Raw genomic sequence first — 15920 nt, 5'->3', positions numbered from 1 at the left:
AGCGCTGGCAGGTCGATAGACACATAAACAAACACAAACACACACACAAAATTCAAGCTTTCGCAACAAACTGTTGCCTCATCAGGAAAGAGGGAAGGAGAGGGAAAGACGAAAGGATGTGGGTTTTAAGGGAGAGGGTAAGGAGTCATTCCAATCCCGGGAGCAGAAAGACTTACCTTAGGGGGAAAAAAGGACGGGTATACACTTGCGCGCACACACACACACACATATCCATCCACACATATACAGACACAAGCAGACATCTCACAAGCAGACATATTTAAAGACAAAGTCTGCTTGTGTGTGTGCGCGAGTGTATACCCGTCCTTTTCTCCCCCTAAGGTAAGTCTTTCCGCTCCCGGGATTGGAATGACTCCTTACCCTCTCCCTTAAAACCCACATCCTTTCGTCTTTCCCTCTCCTTCCCTCTTTCCTCATGAGGCAACTGTTTGTTGCGAAAGCTTGAATTTTGTGTGTGTGTTTGTGTGTCTATCGACCTGCCAGCGCTTTCGTTCGGTTGGTTGGTTTTGGGGAAGGAGACCAGACAGCGAGGTCATCGGTCTCATCGGATTAGGGAAGGACGGGGAAGGAAGTCGGCCGTGCCCTTTGAAAGGAACCATCCCGGCATTTGCCTGGAGCGATTTAGGGAAATCATGGAAAACCTAAATCAGGATGGCCGGACGCGGGATTGAACCGTCGTCCTCCCGAATGCGAGTCCAGTGTCTAACCACTGCGCCACCTCGCTCGGTTTTCGTTCGGTAAGTCACACATCTTTGTTTTTAGATATATTTTTCCCACGTGGAATGTTTCCCTCTATTATATTGTAGCTGTATTTAGCTATTCCTTGTTTGTGGGAATGTGAGAGCCTTGCACTCATTTACTAATTTCGAAGTTAATCTCTATTCTGCTGTAGCTGCCACTGCAATGTGACTTAGACAAGCACCTGTTGAAAACTTAGCTCAGAGGGGGAGCAGGGGGGGTGGGGGGGGAGGACATCACCAGTGTGACTTACAAGTGGAAAAAAGTACATTTGACATACTGGCAGTGAATGTTCTCAAAACAACAGAGCCACATATGAGAAGCAGAGTCGCTGCCAGGTAGTCAGTTTGAAAGCTACAATCTTCGCGATAACTTGGAAGTGGTAAAAAGTGGCCAACTCCATTATTAGTTACTACTGCAGACTTCAGTCAGCATTGTGCTTAGTGATATTAGAAATATGGGGAGCATGGCGGAGAGTGTTTCAGTGCTAAGTGTACCTGTGTTGCATTTTTCATTGCGAATAAAGCGTTTATTCGAGAATAATTTGCATCTAATTTACCTACATCATAACAATATAATAAAATGGATTGCTATGTAATAAAAAAAAAGTAGAAACATCTGATGATTCTAGTCACCATTCAGCCGCAAAAACCCCATCAGATGTAAAGGCAGAGCCCAGCATTTCGTCGAAAGTTCCACAACGAAGTTCATCGACTGATTCCTTTAATCACACAGATATTGGCAATTAATAGGATGTATCACCATCAGGATATTACTGATGATATAAAACACAAGCTTCTCACAGCTCCAAGGAAACCTGCAAACGGTTGTCTTTCCTAGTTCTAAGCACAACAAGGAAGGGCGGATTGAATGTAGACAAGTGCATAATAATCATTTTAAACAGTATCCATGGCTGGTGTTCTCCAAAGTTAAAAAGGGACTTCTTTGCATTAACTGTTTACTTTTTGTGAATAATAAAATGGCTGGAGGAAAGAAATCCATTATCACCAAGAAACTTGTGACTGAACCAGTAACAAAGTTTGCCAAACTTACTGGTAAAGATGGTGACCTTGAGACTCACTCTCAACTCAAGTACCATGTTGAAACATCAACAGATGCAAAACTAAATCACTAAACTAGGAATGCAAACTTTATGTCATAAATCCATTAGGGAAAACAGAGACCATCTTGTACCTATAATAAAAACAATCATATTTCATGGAAAGCAAAATATTCCCCTGCGTGGTCATACAGATAATGGGAGTCTATTAGAAAATGATAATGATCGTGAAAGTATAGTGAGTAACACGGGAAACTTAAGAGCTCTTGTAAGATTTAGAATTGACGTTGGAGAGCTGCAACTAAACCATCACCTTGAGACCACTAAAGCAAATGCCACTTACATATGTAAATCAATGTGTAAGGAACTTAATTAATGCTGTGAAACAGTGATGTTATCAAGATTACTGGAGGAAATCAAAGATTCTCATTATTACAGAATAATCTTCGATGAGGCTACGGACATAGCACACACTGGCCAACTGAGTTTAGCTGCAAGATATGTCGATGGTGATGTCAAATTACACAAAAGATATTTGAGTTTCATTGACATCAATAAAGACAAGGATTGTTGTGGAAGATGATGAACCTCAAGTGTGTCAAGATGAAGAGTGTAGCATTACTGGTGAAGTATAGGCACTACAATTCTAAGGAGAATGGAAAGCCTTTCTCTGTCCCTGCGGAACTGTGTGGGTATAGGCTGTGAAAGTTGCTCAGTTAACATGTCAGAATCAAAAGGAGCTGTGGCTACAATAAAAAAGAAAGCTATCAACGTGGAAGTGGCACCATGTCGAAGTCATCAGATCAGCTCAACCTCGCTGCCTCTCGCAGCTGCGAAGTTACAAGTGTGAGAAACTCACCTGGTACTATTGAAGTAGTAGTATCGTTCTTTACAGTGTCTAGCAACCCTCCCCATTTATGTAAATTAATGCCCACAGACAACCCATGTCTCTACTTCCTTTGTCCCCTGAGTCATTGTGGCTGCAGGATCAAAATACTGTCTGTCCCCTTGGACATGTTTAAAAGAATATAGACAACACATGCATATTTGATGTGTGAAGACTGGATATGAATAAAAATTTATTTTGCAGTGATAGTGACTCCTTCCATTTATGTTTAACCAAAAATATGTAACTTTACTTAGGGCTAACTTTCATGACCTCGTTTAGTCAAAAATCTCTGCTCCTCGAATGTAGCATTATTGAGCACCCAAATTCTGGTTGCAACTACACCCATAGCAATCAAAACCAATTAGCATGTACGCATTACGTTACCGTTACTTAAAACAAAGATTAAGCCAGTACTTTATTTGACCGCTAACAACACCGTAATTTAATTGGTGTTGTTTCAGAATCAAGATACATATGTAGCACTTCCCTCCCCCACCTCCTCCCCCTCCCCCCTCTCTTTTTATGATTACATTCCTTCCATGTCTTTGTAGTCAAAAGGTGCAATCCCATATTTTAGTAACTTTAAAGTGTATACGCTGTCTGTTACACAGCTTAATTCTTTTGAATGAACAACTACACAGCGCAGTATTGCATTAGCCTCCACTGGTGAAACGTCAGAACAATATCAAGTTAGATATATTGCTTTCTCTGTGTGTTTTATAGTTAATTCTTGAATAGTAGTGCTGGAATGGACATATCGTATGCACGCTGTGTGCAGATGGAGGAGCTGACCTCAGCTAAAGAGCAGCTGAAGATGCTTTTTGCCATGTTCAGCAGCATTCAGGCTACTGCCTACTGTAGTAGCACTGGCCAAGAATCTGGCAAGTCAGATGGGATGTCTAAGGTGCCACTTTTTTGCCCAATGGCTCTGCTGTCAAGACACCTTGTGGTGTACCTAATGTGGCCGAGTTATCCTCATAAAATGGTGAGTGATGGGTGGTAACTGTTAGGACTGAGGCAGAGAGTGAATATGGAGGCTGGCATAGCCCATTGATCCTGTGTGATTGGACTACCAGGTGTTCATTCACCAGGATCCAAACAGCAACAGGTGGGGAGGGAATTGCTTGTTAATCAGGAGCTCCAACTTTAAATTCATTATGGAACTCCTTAGGGAAATGGTGTCCAGGCCTGGAAATGAATCCTACTTGTACTGAATATGTCTGCCAGGGAGCCTCATCCGAGATGTGGAGAATGTCCTGCCTGTGGCTATCAAACATGCAGGGTGCGGCTGTTTCCAAGTTGTGGCCCATGTTGGCACCAATAATGCCTATCATTTGGGTTCTGATGTGATCTTCAGTTTATATGGACAAGTAGCACAAATGGCGAAGAGCCCCTGAGCTGCACATGGAGATTTTGCAGTACACAGTTTGTATCACCATTTCCAGAATTGATTTGAGTCCTTTGGTTTGGAGTGAGCGGAGGGTCTCAACCAAAGGCTTCATCGATTCTCTGACTGTCCCGACTGCAGACTGCTAGACATGTGTGGAGAATTGTAGGAATACTTAATGGGTCTGGGATGCACTAAACAAAGCAAGCATTTTTAGGCTAGGCAATAGTTTGAGGTCCTCTGATGAATGCACGCTAGTCAGTGCAGAGATACAGAAAACAGACTGAATAAAAAGTAAAGACCATAGTACCATCAAAATATTGAACAGTAAATTCTTGATGTATCTGTAATTCCTGAATGTAATGCCCTCCAAGAAAATTGTCATGTTCAAAATACTCTTGGAACAAAGCTGGCTGAAACCTTGAGCAAAAAACCCTTGAAATATTTAGCAAGCCATGGAATGTACACTGAAAAGACAGATTACACACCTCTGGTATGGTAGCGTCACAAGAGTGGAGGGGAGGCGAAGGGCAAGAATGAATATGGATGAAATTTGTGCAATAAATGAAAGCCTATGCTATTGGTGGTAAAGCCCAAACAGTAGCAAAAGTAGGATTCTCAGACTCAATAATATTTTTATATCGCCAACATATAACTATAGTTAAAATACTTTTTGCCACAAATAAGTAGGCCGTTATGCAAACATTCATTTTCATTCCACATGTTTTGTGTGTTAGCTATGACTGTTGGACACCATCACAAGAGAAGGTACTTGTACAGTTTACAATGTGGCAATGGCAGGTACTTCACACCTATCAATTTGCACCATTCAGTTCTAATGTATCTTACTGTTTTCATGTAATTTAAGGCATAAAGTAATGACTAACTGCATAGCAGAAGTGCTGTGTCATTGAAAGGCACATCAATTTTGCTAGCTTTCCCACAGATACTGCTTCAGAACTATGGTCTCATTTTACAGGCTGACTGCATTGTGGTAGCACTGTGAATAAGCAGACTAAATAGTTTCACATGACCAGTAATTATGGGATCCATATCCATTCTTGCAGATGAATTGATTTTTTTTCAAGAACCATCATACAGAATCACAAAATCATTCAAGAAGATTTTTACACCAATTAGGTATGTCTGTAGTTTTGCACATATTTCATGTGACTTTTCTAACAGACTGGACTGACCTCTGCCTTTTTCTATACGTGCGACAAACCACTGTTCCATAAATGAACAATTCGGATGGCAGGGAGGGGCCAGTTCAGCACCATTTTTTGTGTACCTGAATCTGCTAACTACACTTTGTCATGTGGGTCTTTTCTGTCTGTAATCAAGTTACTCACCACATACTTTTTCAGTGTGTGATTTACAGACCATTTAACATTTGTAAATATTTCTCTATGTAAATCATACTGGAAGTAAATGATATTCACTCATTGCCTACATGGGATGCTGACAACTACTAGCCCTGCTCTTTCTAGCAAATCTATTCAACTAGCCTTCTTGAAAGATTCAGTAACTTCATTTACTATTGTTGCTGCACTGGCATCATGATCACTAACCCCTCTGTGCACCAATACCATCTGTAAGGACATGCCTGTTCATAGTTACAAGGTCTAAAGTATTATAATTTTGTGTGGGCTACTATACTAGCAGTTACCACAGCTTTCAGAAAACTGCTCAAAAGTACTTCACAAGACTGCCTGTCCACAACACCTGCAGTGTATGCACAGACATCTTAGTCTCTACTCAGTAGGTTATGATCTCCTCCCTTTACTGCACTACTTTGTGTAGGTTTTTCTTGAATAATTCTGTTACTGTCACAGCAGTATCGCATGGCAAATAAAAACATACAATGCTGGAGTTCACATAGATGGAACTATGAAGAGAACTACTAATTAAAACAGGAAACCATAGCTTGAAACTTGGGACTTGGCACCAGTTTTCATATAACTTCATCAATGCAATCTCATGTAATTCTTATTTGTGCTTATAATGTAAAGAAGCAATTCTACGAACACACAAGCTAAACTACTTCACCTGCTCAAAGGCAATGTTTAAATCCATATGGGTATACTGTAACAAAATGTTCTACTTTACCTGTTTCCTCATTTCCAACCTGTGGCATACTATAATACCTTAAGTTTTGTCATCTTTACCTTAAAGTAAACACAGGACTGCTAAAGTGAATACACACACACAATTGATAATCATCTCATTATTTTCACAACTCAGCAATGATTAATTCCATGTGGTCATATAAATTCTATAATTACCTCTTTATTTGCACCCTCCTCCAACTCTTCTTTTACATTCATGCTGAATGGGTAAACTTGGGCCTGTGGTAAAAATAACAAACTGTAATTAATACATTTAAGCAGTCACAGTCATCCCATATTATATAAAATGTATAACATATATGAAGCCCAACCGTCATACTTCCCAACAACTAAATAGTAGTTCTGGTTAATTGTTATCTTTTGAGTTAGAAATTCTTGGTGATGAGTTCACTATAGTATATTTCAATGGGAGGCAGCAAAAAAATTAAGACTGATTAAAGACAACACCTTTGAAAATTCATATCGATCTTCAACTTCAGCCTTCTTCCTATGCCATTGTTTTCAATCATATTTTCTAGCTTCATTATCTTCATATGCATATAATGGTAGTGTAATCAAATAAAATAACACAGCTACTACCTCAAACAATGAAATCAATGTTGTTCATATCAAACGACACAATACAGTGTACATCAACTGTGTGGGGAAGCAGGAACTGGACTGTTAAGTGCCACACCACTCATACTACAATTGATCTAATGGGATAATCACTTGTGGGGTATTCCACAATGTAATCTCTATCCTGAGCAGGTTACATTAGCTCTGCAGTTAAAGGGGCAGGTGCATGATTTGCTAAGTGGGGTCAGCCACCTTGATTTAGACAAATTAGGAGCAATAGGTGGAGAACAAGATTCTCCTACCAACAGATAACTGCTGTAAGTAGTAATTCTACAGACACCTTTAAGGATGAGAAGGAAATTCATTTGGGGGAAATTACCTTACCAAATATGTTACTGCTTCTAGCTATAATGGAACTTTCAATTTAGAATTTAAGACAGGTGAAATCCATCCTGTGGATCACCAAATTTATGTTTCATGCTGACACTTTGGCCATCTCCAATAATGTTGTTGATCAGGCATTGTACCCCCTGTTTTGTCATGTTTTCAGTTGAATTTTACACGGAAGTGCAACATTGAGGGAGTTGTGGGAATCAATTACTGGGCTGATGTTTCACCTCATATTTAGAGGCTGCTCAAGCATGAACATTTTGGCCAGTGCAGTTTCCTCATGAACCTTTCCCTAGGTACACAGATGAATGCATATGGTCATTCCATTCTTGCAATTGCAAGTCACAAAGATACAAATACTCAATAATATATTAGAGAAAATGCAGCCACAGGACCGTTCATGGATTACCTTCACTAATAAATGCACTTCTTTTACTGAATTAGAGGCTTTGGTGTCCGCTATTGAAGTCCGAGTTTCGCAGACCAGCAGCGATGGGGCTTTAAGTGTCATTATCAGGATGGGGATCGAGATTCTGGGCAATTTAAAAGGGGACCACCCATATGGAACAAGCATAGGATTTGTTTCCAGTGTAACAAAGAGGAGCATTTTGTATAGCAATGTCTGGTTCCATGGAAGGAGAGTCAAACAGCTGGCATCACAAGGAATGGAAGAGGCCAAAGTGCTGTCTCTGTGCCAAGTCCAAGGTAGGGGGATGCCTGCCTTACCTTTGGGTATAACTTATCCAGGAACCAGTGTACAAACTCCTCAACTCTGGTAGTTCAGTTTCTCATTTAGATTATCTGTGGTATTTGGAGTTCCACAATACCTGTGAACTGCCTCATTTGCATCCATCCTCCCAATGTCAAGCTCACACTGGGCAGATGTTGCCTCTGATTGGCAAAACTGAGTACTGGAAAATTTTCTTGGCCTATGAAGTGGATAGTAATTAAAAAGTTTTCAGTAAACTTAATTTTGGGGTGTTTTGTAAGTGGTAGTGGGTTTGTGTTAGTTTGTCAAGGCAGGGTTGTTTATTTTAAATTTAACCCAGCTGAAAAATTTCAGTTGTGCTCCTGTCAGGTTGCCACAAGAGTTCGTAGTGTGTTACCACAATATTTGCCATTCGAGCTCAGTCACCTTGGTCCAGTAGAGGTAAAGCTGGTGCTGGAAGTTCTTGATTGTTTACCGCAGGTAGTTAACTAACAGATTTGACGTCACCAATAATTTCCTGTACACAATTTGCCTTACAAATGACAATCCAGAGAGGCAGGATCTTTAGAGGCTTTCTCCATCAAAGACGAAATGTATATGTGCTTTGATTAATAATATGTTGTTCGATGGGGTCATCAGGCCCTCAATCTCAGCCTATGCTTCTCCCATTTTTTCAGTATCTATGAGCAGCAGTGGGGTGTTTCATCCAGTTGTGGGTTACTGTGCGGTTAATGAGAAGGTAGTTTTGGAATCTGTGCTGCTTCCCAATCTGCATATTTATTTTACTTGGTTCAGTCGGGCTCAGTATTTTACTGTCCTGGATCTCAATCTCTCATTATTAGATCATGTTAACAGAGGATTCCAAGCATATTACTGCATTCTGTTCAGACTGGACCCTCTACGATTTTAACAGGGTGCCCTTTGGTATGTCAATAGGAGTTGCCATTATGTTTTGCCTTCTAGATTATGCTATGGGTGATTTCACGTTCAAGTGTGTCTATAATCACCTAGACGGCATGGTTATTTACTGTTCTGTCTGAACACCTGCAACATCTTGAGGCAGTCCTGGTTTACCAGAGGTAGGTGGGACTTACTGTGAAACCAACTAAAATGACACTGGCACATAGGTTTCATTCTTGGGCCATCTTAGTTCCACTGATTGCATTAGAATCGTCCAGAAGCATACTGGTGATTTGTGAAAATTTCCAGATACTAGAAATAAGAACGGTGTGGCACAGTTCATAGGCATGACAAATTTTTTTCGAAAGTTTGTGCCCAATTTTACTAAATTACTGGGATGCCTTAATGATTTAAGAAATTTCAAATGGGATGAAAGTCGTCCAGAATCTTCTGAAACCATTAAAGTGGCGCTTTGTAACCCACTAGTATTAGCCATATCAAATTTTGAGCTCCTGTTCTTGCAAATAGGCACCTAATTCTTCTAGGGTAGAAAGTGGAAGCTGTCCTCCTGCAGGAACAGAATGGGAGGGGAGGTGTTGTGGGTTGATGACCTATAGTCTATGGACCTTGGAAACTTTCACCTGAGGAGACGAAATATTATATGTATGAATGGGAAGCCTTGGTGTTTCTGTTTGCCCTTGAGAAATTTACATTTTATTTTAAACACCAAGAATTTTGTTTAGAGACTGACAAGCTCTTAGTTAGGTTTTGGCTCATTATTTACTTAACACCCTCTTAGGCAGTCATTTGGGCATTTATAATACTGTTGTCAAGATAAGACAACACATCACCTGGTCCTCCCTGTATGATGATGTGCAGAGGTTGGTGGGGGATGTGAGAGCCGTAAGCGAGCTGAGCCCAACCCGAACTACCTGAAGGGCTTTTGGAGTCTACCCATCAGAAATGCCTGATGCATAAATTTTATATTGATTATACAGGTCCACTTTCTCGTATTTGTGGGTATTAGGCACCTATTAGTTATCATGGATGACTTTTCTCGCTTTTTGACTCATTCCAAGCAGAGGAGTGACCATCCTGGTAGCTATCCAGCATTTGTAATGAATTCTTTCTGTTTACAGGCCACCCAGAATGCTTATTAGCTTTTGTTTCCCAGCTAATCATGAGGTTCTGCTTTGACAATGGAATTAAGGATGTGACCACAAATCCTTATTACCATCATACTTTGCTGACCAGGTGAACTGCAAGTTGAAGGCTGTGCTTATCTTTCACAACAAGGCTCAGACGAAGTGGGACATGTCAGTACCATGGCTCAATTTTGTCTTTAAAACTCTGGATGCTGCTCCAGTATCCCTTATGCTAGCTCATCCAGTCAATTCTCCTCTTGTCAACCTGTGGTCAATCAATGGTTTGCTTCCAGAACAAGTCACCCTAGCAGTAACACAGCACAACTGGAGCCAGGCTGGGCATAATACCAAAATTGCCCATCACAGGCGAGCCATCTGCTGCAATCAGAGGCTAAATAGTTCATTGCAAAGGCTGGGGACAGATTGTTAGCCCGAAACCCTCATTGTACAAAAATGGGAGTTAGGGTTCACTAGCAAACTAGCTCCTCAGTTCTTGGGACCCTGTGAGACTGTCAGGGTGGTGAGCCTGACAAACGTCCTGCTTCTGAATTTATGCACGCATAAAGCGTTATGCATGCACATTACCCATGTCAAGGAGAGTCATATGTAGAGGGCTCCTCAATACTGGGGAAGGGGATTTTGATTTTGTGGGATCCCTCTTTGAATTCCAGCCCTATGTGCCTGGCAAATGTCACTTGTCACAGCTCAGAGTTCATGGCACCAGTGGACGTTGTGGATCCAAAATGGATGTAGAGCAACAGCAGTGCATCTCAAGGGCAGTCGGTGTCTTGAAGCTGGACTGGAGGGTGAGCCATGCAGCACTTGTGGGCAGCATGTGCTGATTGGCCGAACTTAATGTGCCACTATCAGTATCACCATCACCACAATAAAACAATCTTCTTTCAATAATGGTAACTGCCATAGTCTGATCAGCCCCAACATTATTATCACTCATCTAAAGTCTGGTATGTCCACCTCTGGCACAGATAACAGCAGGGAGACATTGTGGCATGGAAGCAATGAGGCCTTGGTAGATCACTGGAGGAATTTGGCACCATATCTGCACACTGAAGTCACCTCATTCCCATAAATTCTAAAAGGGGGGATGATCTCCGACATTTTAAATTACATCCCAGATGTGTTTGACCAGGTTCGCCATCACATCAATTGGAACTCACCACTACGTTCCTCAAACCATTCCATCACACTCATGGCCTTGTGAAATCGTGCATTATTTTGATGAAAAATGCCACTGCCAGTGGGAAAAATCATCGTCATGAAGGGTGGACCTTGCCACTGGTAGCGAGGCTTGCATGCCTCAGTGATATAGATAGCTGTTCTGTAGGTGCAGGCCCAGCGGAGGGTATCTGTTGAGGGGCCAGACAAATGTGTGGTCCCTGAAGAGGGGCAGCAATCTTTTCAATAGTTCAATAGTTGCAGGGGCAACAGTTGGGATGAAAGACTGATCTGGACTTGTAACATTAACCAAAACAGTCTTCCTGTGCTGTTAGCAATGGGAAACTATAGCCATAATATTTCCCAAGGGGATACAACTTTACTGCATGGTTGAATGATGATGGCATCCTCACGGGTAAAATATTCGGGAATTAAAATAGTCCCCCATTCAGATCCCCGGGCAGGAGTAACTCAGGACGTCGTTATCTGGAGAAAGAAAACTGGCGTTCTACAGAGTGAAACATGGAATGTCAGATCGCTTTATGGGGTAGGTATGTTAGAAAATTTAAAAACGGAAATGTATAGGTTAAAGCTGGATATAGTGGGAATTAGAGAACTTTGATGGTATGAGGAACAAGACTCCTGGTCCGATGAACACAGGAATATAAAAACAAAATCAAAAAATGGTTCAAATGGCTCTGAGCACTATGGGACGTAACATCTATGGTCATCAGTCCCCTAGAACTCAGAACTACTTAACCCTACCTAACCTAAGGACATCACACACATCCATGCCCGAGGCAGGATTAGAACCTGCAGCTGTAGCGGTCATGCGGTTCCAGACTGAAGTGCCTAGAACTGCACGGTGACACCGGCTGGCCAATACAATATCAAACTGGGGTAATGCATGAGTAGGTTTAAGAATGAATAAAAAATAGGAGCGCAGAAAAGCTACTACGAAAAGCTTAGTGAACACACTGTTGTAGCTGAGATAAACACGAAGCCCATGCCTACCACAGTAGTACAAGATTATACGCCAACTAGCTCCCAAGACGAAGAGATTGCAAAAATGTATGATGAGATAGAGAAATTATTCCGATAGTGAAGGAAGACGAAAATTTAATAGTCACGGAGGAGTGGAATTTGATAGTAGGAGAACAAAGAGGATAGGGGCAGGGGAGGAGAAGGATGAAGGCCAAGGGGCGGCAGACGAGGCAGTGGAGGAAAAGGGGGCAGAAAGCAGAGGCGGGCGGGGGCGGGGAAAGGCAGAGGCCGGCGGGCGGGGGCGGGGAAAGGCAGAGGCCGGCGGGCGGGGGCGGGGAAAGGCAGAGGCCGGCGGGCGGGGGCGGGGAAAGGCAGAGGCCGGCGGGCGGGTGCGGGGAAAGGCAGAGGCCGGCGGGCGGGGGCGGGGAAAGGCAGAGGCCGGCGGGCGGGGGCGGGGAAAGGCAGAGGCCGGCGGGCGGGGGCGGGGAAAGGCAGAGGCCGGCGGGCGGGGGCGGGGAAAGGCAGAGGCCGGCGGGCGGGGGCGGGGAAAGGCAGAGGCCGGCGGGCGGGGGCGGGGAAAGGCAGAGGCAGGCGGGCGGGGGCGGGGAAAGGCAGAGGCAGGCGGGCGGGGAAAGGCAGAGGCAGGCGGGCGGGGAAAGGCAGAGGCAGGCAGGCGGGGGCGGGGAAAGGCAGAGGCAGGCGGGGGCGGGGAAAGGCAGAGGCAGGCGGGGGCGGGGAAAGGCAGAGGCAGGCGGGGGCGGGGAAAGGCAGAGGCAGGCGGGGGCGGGGAAAGGCAGAGGTTGGCGGGGGCGGGGAAAGGCAGAGGCAGGCAGGGGCGGGGAAAGGCAGAGGCAGGCAGGGGCGGGGAAAGGCAGAGGCAGACAGGGGAAAGGCAAAGGCAGACAGGGGAAAGGCAAAGGCAGACAGGGGAAAGGCAAAGGCAGACAGGGGAAAGGCATTGCCCTCAGTTTCTGGCGGTGCGCAACTGTGGCAGTCGCAGCTTTCGTGTCGCCCTCTGGTGGGGATGGGGAAAGGTTGCCTATTTGTGTGTATGTAAGGGGCACTATGAGCTCACCAGTCAGTCAGTAGGGGTCAGTCTGGGTGAGTCTGGAGTCAGCCTGGGGTCAATCTCTCGTCCCCAGCCTGCTAGTTTGTCTCTCATCCATATTTGTGGTGCAATGAGAGAACTCAACGAGTGGTCGCCCGGTCGCGGGCTTAGTTCCTGCATCTGAGGCTGCACGTTGGACCGTCAGTCTGCTCGAGTTGTTCAGGCAATGGTCATTGGCGGTTGGATCAATCGGTCGGTTGGTCACACACTGAGACAAGATGGCTTGTTCGCCTTGAGTGTCAGTGCATGTGAGGTCGCCACGTGAGTCCAGTGGGCCGCACTGTATAGCGAGGGGTAGTGGCTTCGCGGCGGACACGAGGGCAACAGGAGTCAACCCACGACATCCGTCTGGGCAGTGCGAGCTGCGACGCTGTGAGACGGGAGATTTGCGCACCTTCCTGCGTCTGTTGAAGCGGCCAGCAGTAGACGGTTCGGGAGAGCGTTTTGGAGGTGCTGCACCAGTTCTTCGCTAGAAATCGCAGTTTATTAGAAGTTAAGTGATTCATGATATGTTGTTTCAGTTACTTGTTAAATTCTATTTGTTTTCTTGGTGAGGTCACCAGCCCCTTTGTTTTGGGGTCATCCTACTATACTTCTCCATTTGCCCACCCGCAGGCAGGTGGTTATTTACGAATTGGGTGGTCCGTTTTTCCCTTGTGGACTAGGGGTGCGTTAGAGCAACCTGCAGTTTGGGTTGTTTGGTAATCACCTTATCAGTCTGCCGTACGTTAATAGCTGCCACTGTCATGTTTGTCGGATTTGGTGTGTTAACGAATTTATTGCTTGAAGTGTAATGGTCTAATTCCAGAAATATGTTTTTATCTTGCCTATCATCTTCAGAGGTGGTATATGTGTACTGTAGAGCGTGTTTGGCCAACCTTGTATAATTTTATGTAAGATTGCATTTCATGGGATTTTATTTAAATGCTCATTTTTGTATATAAAGCTGCCACCCTTCCACCATAAGTCTTTTCTTAGAAATTAAAATCAAGTTGCACCTTCGGTGGCAAGTTAATCTTTTAATTTCCACCTATTCTACGGGGTGCATACTTTGTGTGCTTGTGTAAATTGTTAAAACTTTTACTTTAAAGTAATCTGGTGTGTTACAGATTTGCACCTGTGTAGTCGTTCAGAGGTGGTTGTTAGCGGTCATGACTACGGCCATGTCAAAAGGGAGCGGCAAGGTTCTCAGCCCGAAAGCTCATACACTCAAAAATTTGTTCTTTCTGCCTCTGAATAAATTGTAACTTGATATTTAGAGGGTGCTTTCTGCTCATAATTTTAAATCTGTTTCTTATAAAAAAGACTTTTAGGAATAAAATTCCCATTTGTTAAAAGCAATTTCATTTTGATTTCATCAGTTACTCCCTGGCAACTACTTCCACGCTCACATAGTGTGATTAAATGTGTTAATGTTCTTGATGAATCGCTAGTAAATAAAGCAAATTCTTAAGAAAAAGTTCTGAAAGTAATTTCACGGTTCACAGAGAAGGAAAATTAGTGGGTGAATATGGAATGTGGATAAGGAATGAAAGAGGAAGCCATCTGGTAGAATTTTGGACAGGGCATAACTTCATCATACAGTATGTGCTCAAAAGTATCCGGACACCGCCAGAAACATACTTTTTCATACTAGGTGCATTGTGCTGCCACATACTGCCAGGCACTCCATATCAGCGACCTCAGTAGCCATTAGACAACACGAGAGAGCACAATTAGGTGCTCTGCAGAACTCATTGTCTTCGAAAATGGTCAGTGATTGGGTGTCACATCTGTGGCACAGGTGCAAAATACTAACATGAATTATTTACAGACAAATGGAAAAGCTGGTAGCTGCCAACATCAGGGAAGATTAGTTTGGATTCCATAGAAATGTTGCAACACATGAGGCAATACTGACCCTACGACTTATCTCAGAAGACAGATTGTTGTTGTTGTGGTCTTCAGTCCTGAGACTGGTTTGATGCAGCTCTCCATGCTACTCTATCCTGTGCAAGCTTCTTCATCTCCCAGTACCTACTGCAACCTACATCCTTCTGAATCTGCTTAGTGTATTGATCTCTTGGTCTCCCTCTACGATTTTTACCCTCTACGCTGCCCTCCAATGCTAAATTTGTGATCCCTTGATGCCTCAAAACATGTCCTACCAACCGATCCCTTCTTCTAGTCAAGTTGTACCACAACCTTCTCTTCTCCCCAATCCTATTCAATACCTCCTCATTAGTTACGTGATCTACCCACCTTATCTTCAGCATTCTTCTGTAGCACCACATTTCGAAAGCTTCTATTCTCTTCTTGTCCAAACTAGTTATCGTCCATGTCTCACTTCCATACATGGCTACACTCCATACAAATACTTTCAGAAACAACTTCCTGACACCTAAATCTATATTCGATGTTAAAAAAATTCTCTTCTTGAGAAACGCTTTCCTTGCCATTGCCAGTCTACATTTTATATCCTCTCTACTTCGACCATCATCGGTTATTTTACTCCCTAAATAGCAAAACTCCTTTACTACTTTAAGTGTCTCATTTCCTAATCTAATTTCCTCAGCATCACCCGACTTTATTTGACTACATTCCATTATCCTCGTTTTGCTTTTGTTGATGTTCATCTTATATCCTCCTTTCAAGACACTGTCCATTCCGTTCAACTGCTCTTCCAAGTCATTTGCTGTCTCTGACAGAATTACAATGTCATCGGCGAACCTCAAAGTTTTTACTTC

General features: G+C 43.3%; 1 protein-coding gene across 1 annotated transcript in view; it reads left to right on the top strand.

Moving 5' to 3' along the window:
* Positions 1 to 12290: 12290 nt before the first annotated feature.
* Positions 12291 to 15920, top strand: part of LOC126212602 (translation initiation factor IF-2-like) — a 50044-nt gene continuing 46414 nt past the window's right edge. Inside the window, exon 1 of the mRNA XM_049940030.1 lies at positions 12291 to 12885. Within this exon, the coding sequence (XP_049795987.1) occupies positions 12291 to 12885 (595 nt within the window). The remainder of the gene's footprint in view (positions 12886 to 15920) is intronic.

This window comes from Schistocerca nitens, chromosome 11, assembly GCF_023898315.1.
Source record: "Schistocerca nitens isolate TAMUIC-IGC-003100 chromosome 11, iqSchNite1.1, whole genome shotgun sequence".
Classification (NCBI taxonomy): Eukaryota; Metazoa; Arthropoda; class Insecta; order Orthoptera; family Acrididae; genus Schistocerca; species Schistocerca nitens.
This window is presented reverse-complemented; position numbering and strand designations above follow the sequence as displayed.